This window comes from Pyricularia pennisetigena, assembly GCF_004337985.1.
Source record: "Pyricularia pennisetigena strain Br36 chromosome Unknown Pyricularia_pennisetigena_Br36_Scf_10, whole genome shotgun sequence".
Classification (NCBI taxonomy): Eukaryota; Fungi; Ascomycota; class Sordariomycetes; order Magnaporthales; family Pyriculariaceae; genus Pyricularia; species Pyricularia pennisetigena.
The window spans coordinates 70,846-86,800 of NW_021940922.1; the positions used below are offsets into that span (position 1 = coordinate 70,846).

A 15,955-nucleotide genomic window follows, 5' to 3' on the forward strand; every position below is an offset into this window, starting at 1 on the left:
ATCGCAGTGTCCGTGATCAGGCCCCAGTCGGAAAGCACAATCCCTTTAAAGCCGAGCGTCTCCCGCAAAAGGCAGGTTACAATCTGTCTGTTGAAAGAAAAGCCGACAGGGTCGTATTTGGTACCGACCGGGCGTGAATAATACGGCATGATCTGCCGGGCCCCCGTTGCTATAGCGGCTTTGAAAGGTATGAGATGATATTCAAAGCTGTCACCGGGGTATACCTGATCTTTGCCGTACGCGAAATGGGAATCCTCGCCATTTTTCATCGGACCAGCGCCAGGGAAGTGCTTCGTGACGGTTGTTACACTGTGGGGCCCAATCTGCCCGCCTTGAAACCCCTTGATGTATTCGACAAGAAGCTCAGCAGTGAGCGTGGCATTTTCGCCCCAAGTGTTGCCCTGACGCGCCCATCTCGGCTCGGTCGCGACATCTACTTGGGGGTGTAAGGCTGCCCGAATTCCAACGGCCCGATATTCCTCGCGAGCGACTTCAGCAAACTGTCTCACCAGGCGTGGGTCGCGCAACGCGGCGAGTCCCAGCGATTCAGGCCATTGAGAAAAGGCGCCTGCCCGCAAACCCGTACCAAAGTTGTCCGTAAAGCTGTGTCGCGGATCCGACGATATGGTGACCGGGATGCCAAGACGTGTGTTTAGTGCTCGCTGCTGAACTCGGTTGATAAACTGAGCCGTCTCCTTTGCGTCGGTTATTTCGTCTGCCAGGTTGAAATGTGTCATAAACTTTTCGGCGATCATGTTCTCCGTGCCGTTGCGCGCTTCGCCCCCTTGGTCAAGAGTCCCACCCGGTCCCTGGAAGATCATGGTTTGGAAAAGCTGACCGGCTTTTTCTTCAATGGTCATACGCTTAACAAGGTCCTCAACGCGATCTTCGACGCAATAGGTGGAGTTTTTGTAAATGGGCAAAACATCGCTTTTGATCGTTGGTGCATGAACCGAAACAGAGCCGAGCTGAAGCTCATGATAACAGCTGACTCCCAAAGGAAAAATCACGGTTGCGAATTGTTTAACGTGGAATATCATGATGGGCAAATCTTCAGTAACAAAACTGCAACGGAATTGGAATGACGGTTCAGGCCATATGCTCAGGCTGGTCAAAACTGCCGTCAGCCAGATATATGCAAGTTGATCGAACAGTTGATACTTTCCCTGGACACCGAAAGGTGGGCTCGGATTTTGTGGGGTAAATAGTTGCAAATTCGAATTGAACAATCCCAGATTTGGTCCATGGTCCCAGATTTGGACTCCTTTAACCCACCGTGTTAGCTTGCACTGGCCGTTGGCTTACCGTCTATGGTGGTCTTTTATCACAGTGTGCCCCACATTTGGGTCTGGGCAGAGGCCCACAATTATTCCGCGCCATCACCGCACTTTTACGTCAGACAAATTTTGAGCTTGGCTATTTTTGAGTAAATAATTGGCAGGAAACATACTATGTAGTGCCAGTGAGGAGACAAGCTGGTATCCATAAGTAAGAAGTATTGTGAAAGCTGTTGAAACATAGAGAAACATACGGTATTAGTAAGGAAATCAACCTAGAGGGCTATTTGCGAAACCTAAGGCAGGGTATAAAACGAAGCAAGTTTAGTGAAAATAGGTAATGGGAGGCATAAACCGAACAACAGAATTTTATTGACGTAGAAATGGCAATATGAGTTAACGCGCGATGTCAGCCGTTGGCCACAATGGTCGAATACAGGCTTCGTAGGTTCCAAGCAACCCCATCAGCTGCAATCATATGCCGCTCGGTATATTTTAACGTATTCTTTTAATACACCCATCACTTCTCCCACTACGCCATCCTAAGGCTTGAGGTTCTCATCCGAAGTAACCCCAGAAAAGACACACAGTGGCTTTCCATCTGAAGGTGACTGTCCTACACCAGTTTCTTCTTCAACAAATACTGGGTTTTCTTCAATAGTCGGAAGTGGCTTTTGATTAATTCCGTTGAGGATTTGCTCGGATTCTGCAGCTGCAATATTAGGCTTTTCAGCCCCGAAACTTTTGGTGGCATTGCACGCGATAGGTTGCCCATTTATCTTTTGATTCTTTTCAACGCCGTTTTGTTTGGGAAGTTCTGGCCCCAAATATTCGATTTCCATTTCGACGCCGCTATCCTTCCTGTTCATTGCTGTTTGTGTGGGCTTTTTTCCGGAACGTGGCTTTTGCACAGAAATTCAATATAGAAAGAACCAGAGAGTTAATGTTTGTTTCGAAATTTTACCCTGTTAGTACGCCAACAGTGTAGATATTTATAGTTTGAAGGAAGTGGGGATCGCTGAACGAGAGCCAAAAGATGTCCTGAAACCAAGCGAAAACCTTGTTTGCAACGACTTTGAATGCTGGTCCAAATTATGTCCTGTATATCATCATGTACGATGGTGCACGACACTGTAGCCACCTGTCTTACCCTTGCATAGAAAAAGGCAGTCCTGGACAGGAAAGGTACAGTACAATCTTACCAACCGACGACGCACTATAGAATTATCTTGGGCAATCCAAGCCTAGGGACTGAAGATAAAGTATAAGACAAGAACCCGGCAATTGAAACAGCTGACGTCCCTGGGTTACCTGTCAGTTACTGCCCGCATGGTATGTGATAATAACAAATCCTGGCCCGTAGCCCAGATTTAGGCTAGTCTAGCACTTATTTAAGTGCAGGTAAAAGCCTCTCTGACACACGGCCACGCCACTCTCAATACTTGCGCAAATATACTATGCCATGTTCAAGCGCAAGCAGTCACAAGATCCCAGCCAAATCGATAATACCCCGCACGCCAAGAGACAAAATACCGGACTCAATGGAGATGATCAAGAATATTTGAATACAGGCGACAATACTTTGCACCCCGCGAAAAGGATCCGGAATGATTGTTAGTCAGGTTACCTCTGACTATGGAGTCGAGGGGGCATGCCCCATTAAGGCCCCAGGGTCGATTTTAGATGTTTCCAAAGCTTTGGAAAGAAGAACTTTTGAAAATGCGCGGCTGCGGCAGCAGTTGGATTATCAACAACGCATAAACAAAGCAGGTTTACTTTTCCTAAGTGAAGCTACGAAAACATTGGCCCATTTGCAATCAGCCCTGGTTAAGTTCGAAAACCTTAAGGCAGGGATATGGAACGAATATGCGAATATTCCCTCTAGTTCTCCCTGTTAGTCAAGTCTGGCAGAAAAATCGGTTTCCCAAAATGTGAGGGTTGGAATGTCAAAACTCACATACTGGGCCTGTTTTAGCAGGAAGAGGAACGCTGTTTATTACCATGTTTAGATATCGCCGAACATGTATTATACAATCAAACACCTGTTTGAATTCAAGTAGTTTAGCAGTAAACCTCAGCAGACTGCGCAAAGAAATTGATAATCTCGCAATCGTAGTTTCCCAATCCCCTGCTGGAATCCACTCCATTTATAATAGCTTTTTAGAAATTTCACAACGTATAGGCTTTAGGAATATTTCCAATTCGTGATACAAATCACTGTTGTCAATCCTGAGATTCCAAGATAGCAGATCAAGGAGCTGTCTCTCCATTTCATTTACTCCTGCAGTGCTGAAATGGAAGCCATAACCTAATCTGTCACCGTTTGCGTCCACCACATGTAAGAATGCGTATTCAGCCCATTGTTTGTTCAAAGGAGATTTGTCGTTTAGATATTTGGCCGTGAGGATCAGGTTCGCCAGGAATATTCTATACGGTGTACTCGGATGACCAAGGCAGTTTCGGAGGCGCAATTTTAGCCGACTTAGGTAAACCAATGACGACATTAATGTTGCAGCTCGGACTTTGGAATTCACAACCAAATTGGCAATGAACTGCTCGAGGTTCAGAGTCCCGGACTGAATAGACAACGTTGTGCTTTCGCTTTTGTCATTTTCACAAACAATAACCTCGCTTGTCCTCATGGCGAGATATTTGATCGTATCCCATGTGATAGGGCTGCTCAAAAAGGCCTGCAGGGCTATGGCGTTCAAGGAATCATTGGTGGAATTACATGTCAACATGACTAAATAGCTGGCAAGCATCCGTCAGCCAGCTCAGATGCTGGTCGGTCAGAAGACCAACGAAGGTATCAATGTAAGTCGGAATGCTCCTTGGGAAGAAGAAACGAAAGCTATGGAGCATTGAAGCAATACCTACAAACCACTGTTTATAAACTTCCTATTGTTTTACAAAAGTTGCTTTTGTGGCAGGCAAGCTGTGTAGCCGTGTTCTTGGCCTGTCCAAATTTCAGAACCAAGTTGGAAATTAACACGGAACCCCACTGTTCGTGCATTTGCCTAGTCAACCCCGTAAATTAAGCGGTAATGGTGGATAATTCAATTGCCAAATCTCACGTAAAATATCCACAAATAGTCTTGCCTTGTACTGTAAGACGACGTGGATATGAAGGACGACGATATTGTTTTCTTCGAGTCGGCTATTAGTCGTTCTGCAGCCAGACAACGCCAACCGTGATTTGCTTTTCCAGCCATCCCGGGAAAGTTGTGCGGCCCACCAACCTTCACAGACCAACATAAGTGGAGCTGGCACATATAATTGTCCCTGTTTTGTCCTTGTTCCAGCCTAATTTTTCCAACATGCTAGTTCAGTTGCACTGCACGCGCTCACATGCACCCTTATATTGGGAAGCATTCCACCCTCCGTATCCATTCGAGCGAAAGCAGTCTTGGTACGGCCCAGTGACGCACTAGCATGACCGTCAGGCTTATGTCTGCCGTATCTGCCGCGAGAAATTTTGGCTAATGTTAGTGCTGTGCCAAAATAACAGCATTTTGATGATGCCACTTTGGGTTACACCTCCGCTTCGTAACTCAACACCTGTGCGGGGATGCAAGATGCACCTTGCATCCACCCTGGCTAGTGTACGGGCGAACTCGTTAGCTTTCAGATGTGCCGCACCTGCGGCCCAGAGCCGGGCAATCATATCGCTGGCCGACCCGGAGTGGTATGGAGCAAATAGCCGACTTGTGAAGCACGTAAATCCCACATCTTGTCCTTTCGAGCCTAGTAAGGGATCCAGACCTAGCGTTCTGGCCCCCACTATCATTTAGCTAACAAATCTCGGTTCGGCCTTTTGGCCCTGTAGGTGTCAGGCGCCCAAACATCCAACTGATTACGCATTCGAAAAGTGGCAAACACCAGGATCGGAGCGTCTTTTTGCTGGTCCCAAGATTTCGGTTCTTATCACGAACTTTGCAACGCTCAATCCCTGGTCTTCCCCGCGACGGAGTAGCATTTCGGCGGATCTTAATGGCGTCAAAATCCCACCTTTTCGAAACCCGTTGCTAACGTTTCTTCTTCCTGCCAATTGCGGTAACTTTCGCGGCATCACCGTTCGACTTTTTTGCTACTACATATCACCAACTTCATCACAATCCCGAGGCTCTGGTTCAACTCACCAAAAATCGTCATCATTAATTTCGCGACAGTTCGACCTCATCACAGCGACAAAAAAAGGTCCAAGGTTTCGGTCCCAAAACTTGCGAGACCCTCCTGCTTAATGTTGCTTGCGGCCACAGTTTAGTTTAGATCACATCAGCAGCATTTCCCTCTCCTTATTTCGGTCACACACAGGTGTCAAACTTGGCATCACATTGTCCACATGCCTGACGTATCGGTTGGAAAGGTTGCAATGTGACGCCCCAGCATGCCGCTAAAGGTAAATCCTGGAAACACTGTCCTGTAGCGTTGGACGTGCACGCATCTCGCGCCTGGAATCTGCCCTACGGGATGCATTTGCGGCCTGGTTGTCTGTGAGCCTTTTCTAATTATACGCTTATTTACTCCGCCGTAACACGGTGCGCCGAAATGCCTGTGCTCACAATTTGGCACTTTGTCATGGGGAAACTATGGGAAATAGTGCGTAGTGTGATTTATCATGCAGCCCTGGTTATTTGTAAAGGCTCAAGAATCATGTTGCTCGCCCAACCAAACCAGTCCCTGGTCAACTCACCAAGATAACGGGTGCAAATGACCAACGGTTTATAAAAAGGTTCAGGGGTTCCAAACATGCTGTATGACATTATCCTTATTGGCCATGTTAGTCATCGGTGTAAAATGGCTCGGCAGAACCATTTTTGGATTGTTGTTTCTCATCCTGCCCCGGCTCCTGTTTTTACCCCGCTTTGCGTTATATAACCGGGTCCCCTGTCCCCTTAAACCCATCCTAATCTTCGCAATTAAAGCGGACCCAGTAGGGGAGCACCGCCTAGAAATGAAAAATCCACTGGGTGGGGTCGTATCCTCTCCAAAAGCATCAACGGCACCAACAGCACCAACAGCATCGATTTCAGGGACGCAATACCACCAAAGCGCTTTAATGCGATTGTATGCATCATTGGAAAAACATACCTCCCGAGGCCCTTTTTGCGGCCCTTTTGCTGGAAATCTGTTGCCATATATCATGCTTCCTTTGCTCATCGGACCATCATGGTGAACCTTGTAAAACAATCCAAAATTCTATTTGGATAACTTCCTTGAGTAAAATATTTTTAACCTCCAAATTTCACAACTTGTCAATATTATTTGAATTTCTCCCGAATTGTGCCAACATTCGGTTTTATGCCGGCACTCAGCTGACATAAAACCCCTTTCCTACGGGCACGGATTTGATTGGCAACAGTTTCGTCACCCTGCAAAACTCCGCGCTGGGGCCTGGTGCCAAATCATGAACACCAACGCTAGTGCAGGCCACGCAGGCTTCGACAACCACAATGATACCAATTGCTACGCAAACGTGTCATACAATCAAACGGCATCAATGCGGCATTGCAACCCAAAACCCGACACACTTCTGGGCGTTCAGACGCGGAACCACCAACATCGCTCTCGTGTAGGACATCCGCAGCTGCATCCTCTTGATACCGGTTTGTTCTGGCGTCGGGTGGCAGAAACCCCCGCTTTCCCACCCAATCCAAGCAACCAAACCGCGCCCATTTCAACGCGACCAGTTAGAAAACGTGTTACGAGCAAAAACTCGCAACCACGGGCCAAGATCTCAAACGAATTGAGGCGAGAGATTTATTTTTTTCATCGCAGTCACAGAGGTTTAAATCAATCCAAAATAGGAGCTTGTTTCAGCAAGGACCGAAGGTAGGTACTCGCACATATTTTTATTTACCGTCGAACACTTGAACACGGTTGAAACTCAAACTGCTCCGATTATATAAATGCTATTGGATTAAATTGCTGAGGAAAAAATGTTTTTAGTACGATTTCCAAAATCCTATCCAACAAGAGAAAGTTCCTGACGCCGGATGAAATGTGCGTGGTTGACATTGAGGACAGGCTGATTGCCTGGGCTGAAAAATATCCGTCTTCTTCTATTGATCAGATTCGGGAAGAAGTCAGACGTCTTTGCCAAAACACCTCAAAAATCTCGGCTCAACTTGCAGAACGACTGGAATCTACGACCTCGTTGGAAACCTTTCAACGAGAGCATCGCTTTGACGTCCTTTTTTTCCAGCCCTCCGAGCCCTTTGTCTTGCACTACAACATATCGCCAGCGTCCCCGGAGGAATGTTTGCCTGGGTCTCCGTTTGCTGTGCCTCAAAAAGGCAATGTGATTAACGGGAGCGACTGCTTTTCCGATTTTGCTGCTGAAAATGGTTCGTTCAAAAACGCAAACACCTTGATGTTGTGCGCTACTGACTTTGGCAACCAGCTTCGCCGTTCATAAATACCCCAACAAACACCGCATCGCTAATGTCCTCACCTTCTCCTTCCGACGGCGAATTTGTGTATATCCGACAAAAACCATGGCCAATCAAAACTAGTAACAGTCAAGAGGGGGAGGACCGTACGCCGGCTTTTTACCAGAGCAGCAACCAGCCTTGCGGGGACAAAGGCGTGAAATCCGAATTCTGTCAGGTGCCGGCAGCAACTTCATCAGCCCTGGAGCTTCCGCCCATCAACTCTTTTGCCGTACCGCCCACATTTTCACAGATTTGTAACAACGACTACACCACATTTCAATCAACAGACTTTGTCTTTGAGGGTGCCGGTTGCGGTGAGTCAGGACATGGGGAGGACGCAAAATGTTGGAATAACAGTAATTATCGAGCTTGGGTGGGGCTCCCGAGTCACATCCAGGTATCTTACCTGTAAGGTACCATGGATCCACAAAATCCTTTTCTTTTGTATTGAAACAAATTGCAGATATCTTCCTTTTGTCGTTGGAGATATATGAACACAGAAATTATTACAGTAACCCGGACTCATTGCATCAAAAAAGCCACGGGACCTCTGTTGAGTTATTACAATTATGGGACAGTTGATGCAAATAATTCACTTTCAGTTTTTAACTTGACAGAAAAGTTTGACTTTTAGAAAAACACGGACATCGTTTGTTTTCTCCATTTATTTCTGGCCTATACTTTCTATTCCGCACCTCTTCAAATCTTCCAGCAGCGGTACAACCTGATCCATTCCGTGACAATAGTTTGAAACGCTCGCCCGCAAGTTTTCGACAATATCCAAGAGCTGCTGCAGTTGAAATTGCAGTTCCGCCTGACTGATCTGCAACTGTCGATTTTCTTCCTCCGTTTTCCATCTTGTATTTTCCTCTACCTCTAACCTTCTTTTGAGATCGTCGACCTTTTCACAAAGCCTTCCGTTTTCTTCCTGTAGATTCTCGATTGTGGCTGTAAAGCTTATGCCAGTGGGTAAAAGCTACAAAGCCGACAAGAAAAGAACACAAAGATTAGTTTCTGATCGCAACCGGCTTGCAAAGAGGACATACCGTAGTAGCCGATTGGAAAGGCGGGGTCGCATTTTCAGCTGGCACAGCCTCAAACCTTTTGCCCACTCCATAACATAACAACTGATAAATCCCGGTCGAGTGGTCGCTCAGATTCTTTGCAAATATAGGTCTTAAGGTCTCTTCCTCACCCGGTATGAACTTCCATCGGTAGGGGTCATTCTTTCCTGGGTTGAGACGGATGTCGCTCGGCTGGACGCTAATCCCTAACCTTTCGTCTGCATTTTGTTAGTGTGTGTTACGAACGTATTGAAACGGGCGAGAGGGAAAAACCAATTAAACCCCACCGATATGTTTAGAAAGTGCCAGGCGGCACTTATCTCTTCCCTCCTTTCGGTTGCGATTATTTTGCCTCGCTGCCGACATTTTCAACGTAATTTATTACGTAATCAACTGATGAAATTACCCAAAAAACAACTTTGTCAAAGTTTGGTTTATAGAGAACTGGCTGGTAGGTCCCAAGTTTGGGCTTTCGGTCAAACCCATATTTGGGACTCAGGTTGAGCCAAATTTGGGCCACACTGTGATAACAAATCACTTGGGTTCCGTTTTTGCCCGGCGAACTCTGCAGCAAAATCTCCGTATCACGCTGGTCACACTAAAAGCTATGTTCGGATTACGTCTTCTGGTTTGTGGATCCCTGTTGGGCCATGGTCAAATTAGGCGCGCAGGAGATTCCCTCGATTTTGAACGAATACCTAAGTTGAAGAGTATTTGCCCGTTTTACCTACAGTGTAGCCACAGTGCAGTTTCCGAACCCCTTTTGCAGATACGTTCAATCTGTACGGAATTCTATTCGGCGGTTGATTATGTTCTATGCCTTTAAACTGTCGCATATCCTCGGCGCGCAGAGATCATCGTTAGGTTTACAATGTCCTCTAACAATCTTGGGTTCCATGGTAGTTTAAGTAACGGATGCTGTTGAGCTTAGTATGCATTTCTTCAAAAGAAAAGGGGGCGAACTCTCACGTTTAAAAGCAGAGCTAAGTCACTGGTATCCGCCGTTACCGAAAGGAAGTCGACGGCCCGGGAGTCGGCTGGCCAGCGGACAAGATCCTCTACTCCTACCCTTCCGTTTTCCTTGCAATAGCCCTGCATCAATTCCATAGTTATCTTGCTCAACGATCTAATATCCGCAAGTTTTTGTACCAAGGGTTGGCAATTCTCGTATGACCCTAGAGCGATTTTAGGGTACGTTACTACCAGGAGTCGTTAGAGTGCTTACATATTTTGACTTGACCAGAGGTGTTTATCAGAATCTCGGAACAGCTAAGCTGCCCGTGTTCCAGGCCTTCCGTCTCCAGGTACGACAGGCCCTCGACAAGCTGTTTTTTGGAAATTTTAGCTTTGGTCATGGATGGGTTGATATGTGTAACTGTCATACTTGACCTAGGATTGAAGCCAGTTTTAATTCATCCAAACGCGGGTTTCCTACGATTTCGGCGAGTGACAACTGCAGAAACTCGAACGTAATAATATAAAAGCCATGCACTCGAAAAACGTCATGGCAGGCAAGAAAGCTTTCATGCCTGATTCTCTTGATGGACTTTAGTTGTGCTTCAGCGCGATCCCCTTCTAACTTTTTCACGGCGACTAATGTGGGTTCGTCGGGAATGGGGTTGATCTTTTGCGCCACCGTAATATAATCACCGCATCCATACTGCAGCTCGAAAACATCCCGGTAGTTATCCCCGTAAGATTGAGATAAAGTTTCTCTCGGTTGGCCGGTTGGAAGAAGCGATGCGGTACTGTCATTTTTAGAAGATTTACCGGCAGTACCATTTTTGCTGACAGGACTATTACGTGGGTTTTCGTCGATGCTCTCTGCCCATTTTTTGAAAAGACTGGAATGTATGCCTAGCGCGGGTATTGTCCGCTTTTTCGTTACACCATTTTTAGCCTTCGTTACAGGTAATTCACGCGGAAGTTTTCTTTGGATTTCGGCCGCCGGCAAAAGTTCCGGCAAAAGTTGCCCTCCAAAACTTCCGCTGCTTCCAGGAAATATTGTTTGGCGTTTCTCCGTGTAAAGATCAATAATTTCATGGCTCATAATTGCTATGAAAGGAATGACTTTCGGCTTACAAATAATGCAATAAATTCCGAAGTCCTGTCTACAAAGCTAGGTAAACCTTTTGTGTCGCACTTTGCAGCCCGTTCCTTTTAATAAAATTCTAACAATTGCCCAAAACCTGGGAAGGACCAAATCCTGTCCCGGTGTCGGTTATCGTAGTCCTGTTTTTGTCCACTACGTAACATTTAGATTAAATGTTTCAATTAATTCCGTGTTAAAGTTGGAATTTTCCATTCTCAATTTAAGTCGCGAAAATAAGCAGCATCGTCCACGCTAACATGTCTCGAACACTGGCTGTCTCCGCGTCCCGGCGTATTGAGGCGGAAAAAAAAGCCACACATCTAGGGACAGCTAGCGTCAATATTAATGTTTTGTCATTTCCCGACTCCAAGGAATTGGATCCAAAAAACGTAGAACGCCTAAAAAGGCTTTATGCTGGCGAAAAGGGCTGGCTCCCTGAAGAACTGCCCAACCGCATTCCTGCTTGCATAAAAAAAGATCAGCTGCACGAATTTCTCCATGCAGCCGGCATATCTGAGGAACACATCTTAAAAGCAGTTCGAGGAGAGTATCCAAAGTTGGAATTCCCTCCCTCCTTCAAATTGGAATGTTTCCGAGGCCGACACAGAGTCGAAGCCGCTCGGCAGCTGCGTTCCCATGCCCAAAAAAGATGGATAGTGGATTTTTATCCCGCCGGTATTTATTTGGACTCCAGCTCTACGACGTAACGAAAGCTGACGTTTCATAACAGAGATTAGCAAAGACCTGAAAGTTGCTCTTATGGATGAATATACAAACGAAAGAAAGCCAGACGATGGGGAATTTTACTACAAGATTCGTCAGTTTCAAGGGGCTCTCGGGTTCAAGAACCCCTACTTCGAAATGCGTTGGTGGGCACGACTTACATCCATCTCGGACACGGAAAACAAGAAACAAAGACTTACGCAGCTGGTAAACCATAAGCAGTTCGGGCCAGCTTTCGATGCATTCCTCAAAATTCCGGCTCTATATGGGGGTCTGCGGCTTAGTATGATCAACAAAATGATTTGTCTCAAATGCCATGACGTAAGGTTATTTGCACATCCAATGCACTGGCTGGGATTTACTAACGATTCTGGTCAGCTGCTTTTGAATTTTTTAAATCGAATGAAGGATTTTTATTATTTCATATTCGACAATGACGAAGAAAAAATGCAACAGGTTACCAGAGCAGATATAGCAGCATTGCAGCTTACTGCCCCTGGAGCATTTCCATCGGACGCGGTCGCTCTCTATGGCCGTGTTAGAGGCGGCGATGTTTTTCAAGCATTCGGTTCCGACGAGAGGGATAAGATTTGGTCCAGAATTTGCACGAAAACCAAGAATGCCTTAGTGCCATCGCTTTTCCAGTTTTTCGAGAATTTGAAATATTTAAAAGGTCCTGCCAATTGTATGAAAATGCTAATCAACCCCAAACGTCATGAGACCATCCAATCGGCATTAGAGCATGCTTTTATTGGGTTTGATGATCCGTCCGACAAATGCGCAGTGCAGATCGGGAGGCATAGGTTCAAATATTCCCGAGTAAATCCTGTCGATCAGTTCAGCATTCTGTACAGACAGTTATGGCTTTTTGCCTTTCGCGAAGGGATGGGCATGGAAAAAGAAGCGAAAAAGCGACTGGCGGGGCCTCGTGTGGTACAGGCAGATGATGGGGTTCTTTTTGACTTCGCGTCGGTGGCGCACATGTTTGGCTTCAGGACCGAACAAATAGAAGCATTTATGCAACAAAAACCAGAGGAAACCATGGCTAGACGCTTGCTTGATAAGGCAAGGGACCCGGGAAAATACAAGTACAGGGACATAGACGACTGTGTAAGGAGAATAGCTGATATTATTCGCGAGGCCGAGCTTGATGAAAGCCAAGCAGATATGTCTGGGCTCGACATAGACGGAAAAGACGGAAAAGAGAAGCGGCTCAATCGCTGTGGGTTGCCAGCCGTGTTGGATTATGCCGAAAACAAACACTTGCTTTTCCTGCCGGATCTGCACCGGCCATTGCAAACAGGCGATCAGCTAAGATTCGATTTTGTACAGCGATCGAATTACTTTTCCTTTTTCGGCGACAGTCTCGCCGGTGAAGAAGAGATCCTAGAGGCAGCGACAGATACCGGCCAAATTCAATGTACCGGTGTCTCCATTCCGCATCAAGAAACATTTCCGCGGTCGACCCGCCTTGACCAAGATATGCCCGGAAACTGGGAGCAATCTGCGTCGCGGTCTCCGATTTTAGCGGACACAGATCAAGAGCAGGTCCATGCGGTTACACAACACCTGCGGCATCTTGAGGAGACGGTCGACTCGCTAAATAGCAAAGCGACAGAAAAGGAGACTGAACTCCAACAACTGCAGCGTAAACTCGCCCAAAGTCACAATCTGTATCAGTCGCTTGAAGTAGAACACGAGAGTCTCGAGCAGCAGCTAAGGCATTTGCACAACGAGAAAACCCAGCTCAATAACGCAGTTGGCCTGTTGAGGGCCAAAGAAGCCGAAAAGAAGAACACTGTACAGCGGTTAGAGCAGATAGAATCAGAAATCAATCACAGGATCGAGGCTAGTCGTCTACAAAATGAGCAGCTTTCCGGACACGAGACAAAGCTTCGAACCACGATAGCAGAGCTAAAAAGCATAGAGGAAAAACATGTTCAAACAGCAAACCAACCATCCATCACAACAAGAGCCCAAGAGGTTCAACGTGAATCTAGTGAATTATCCGGGGTACGGGTCGATTGAATGTTCCCTGGCGATTACTTTGCGGAAACTAACGTGATGTTGCATGTGCAGACGGCGAACGAAACCGAAGAAGCTGATCTGAATTCAGGAAAAGTCTGCGTAAATTTTATGGTCAAGAGATGGGTTGTTGCGCATAAGCTCTTGGTTGACAAGTTTCAGCCTTCCTCGGAGTTCCAAAGAGTACTGCAAAAATATTTGAATAAGGGGATGGGCCCTTTTGATTACGAGCGGCGCCAATTATCGCCGTCGAACTGCCTCAACCTGCTCATGCAGACGCCGCCGCCATTCAAAGTTTATCTTATACCAAACTGGGAAGTGGAAAAGCTAGGGGGTCCTCGTCCCGAAGCGGCAAACAAAAGCACTAAAAACGGATCGACAGCAATGGTAAGGTACGCGGCGAGGGAAAGTGCAGAAAATCCCGAAAACATTTCCAAAAAACGTCAAAAAAACATAATAGCTCCTCGGCAGTGAGAGTAATCCCAACGAAACATAGCTTATAGTAGGTTGGAGCAGAGGGTATCACAAAAATAAAGAATTAGCCGGCGTATGAAAGTGAAACTGTTGGAACAGCGATAATAGTCGCATTTGTCCCCGGATATTTGGTTAAGGGGAGCTGACCCCGGGCGATGGCCAATCGCCCGGGACGGAGGCTCTGCAGCTTATTCAGCTAAGCTAATGACGGAAGAGGTTAGTGCGATCCGGATGTCGGGTTAGTCCGGCAGATCGGATCCACCTTTGTTACCAACAAAAGGGGACCGAATCGCACAACACCAATCTGTTCTTTGTTACTTAGAAGATAGAGATAACTAGATATTGCAATCGCACTACTATCTTTCACCCTGTACAATTAATTCTTACTACCCTGTGCACACGGTAGACGTTAGGTCTACGAACAGAAACTTTTTAAAGACTTCCCTGACTGTCAAAATTCTTTAAACGTAATTTTGCTGCTTATATAATTTGATACGGAGTTGATTAAAAGTAACCGTAGGAGAAACATATTAACAAGAGGTTCACCCAATGCGAACTATACGGCCGCCTGGTTTAAATCAGACTACCAGACAAAACCGCCCCGAAAAGGTCTAGCACTAAGACAAATTTGGTATAATTTTTAAGCTACGGTAATTTCAATTAGCAGTTCACTTACAAATGTGCGCAGACCGTAAATGGGACAGGTTTTCAACTCCTTCCTATACAACAACAGCTGGAGGCATTCGTTTTAATAAACTTTGTCTGCTAATTGATTTTGCAAGTTGTCTGCAGTTCAGGGCAGTTGCTCGAAACATCACACGAAATCTTCTCGGCCAGCGCATAAATTGTGGCAACCGGGTGGCCGGGTGGCAACAGTGGAAAGGCTGAAGCATCAACGACGCGAAGATTTCGAACGCCATACACCCGAGCCTGGGCATCCACCACGGCCATGGGGTTCTCAGGTCTACCCATAGCGGCAGTGCAAGAACCGTGGTTCGTAGTGTGGTAGCTTTGCCTGATGATGTTTATGATATCATCGTCGTTCTGGACTGAGTGGCCCGGGAACTTTTCTTCCTTATCGACGAGAAACTGTTGCATCGTGGTCGTCTGCCAAAACTGTCGCACTCGTTTATAGCCGGCCAGAGCGACCTCTATATCGGCCTGCTCGGACAGGAATTTGGGGTCAAGTTTAGGATGAACAAATGTGTCGTTAGAAACGATGGTCACCGAACCTTTCGAAAATGGCGAGGCCAACGCCACCGCCAAGGTTGCATAGTTGTACCCGTCGTTTGGGGATCCCCCACGAGAGTCGTTGTTCCAGCCCAAATATCCATTGAGGGAAACATATTCCAGCTCCGGCCAGTCCTCAGGATAACCACTCAGCCTTGTCCGTGAGGCCTCGGTAAGGTTCGAGCGCAGTTCCGTCGGAACCTTTTCCCACGCGATTACATCGGACGCAGGATTGGTGTACATTCCAGCCGCGTGATTTTTGAATTCGGTCGCTTGTTGCGCGGCGAACTTGGGATTCTCGAAAAGCGACGACATCGTTGGAGCGTTGACGCGATAAGACGGACCAAAATATACATGGTCTTGCATACCCTGGCCAACGCCGGGACGATCTGCAAGGACGGGAATGTTCAGTCTCTGCAAGGTATCCGCTGGCCCGACTCCGGACACCATAAGCAGCTGCGGCGTTCCTATAAAGCCTGCTGACAATATGATTTCCTTGCGCGCAGACAAGGTGTACTGGAGACCCTGCGTGTCAACCATAAGGCCCGTGGCCTTTTTGTCCTCATCGAAAAGGACCCTCTTGGCCATAGTAGATGGGTAGGCGATAAAGTTCTCATGTTCCATGGCCAGTCGCAT

At 46.8% G+C, this 15,955-nt stretch overlaps 1 protein-coding gene across 1 annotated transcript; it reads left to right on the forward strand.

Moving 5' to 3' along the window:
* Positions 1-7,278: 7,278 nt before the first annotated feature.
* Positions 7,279-8,123, forward strand: PpBr36_10447 (uncharacterized protein; the record flags this gene model as incomplete). The annotated part of the gene is made up of 2 exons (XM_029897558.1): positions 7,279-7,655; positions 7,799-8,123. 2 exons carry the CDS (start codon positions 7,279-7,281, stop codon positions 8,121-8,123), a joined length of 702 nt encoding a protein of 233 aa, XP_029743993.1.
* Positions 8,124-15,955: the final 7,832 nt, after the last annotated feature.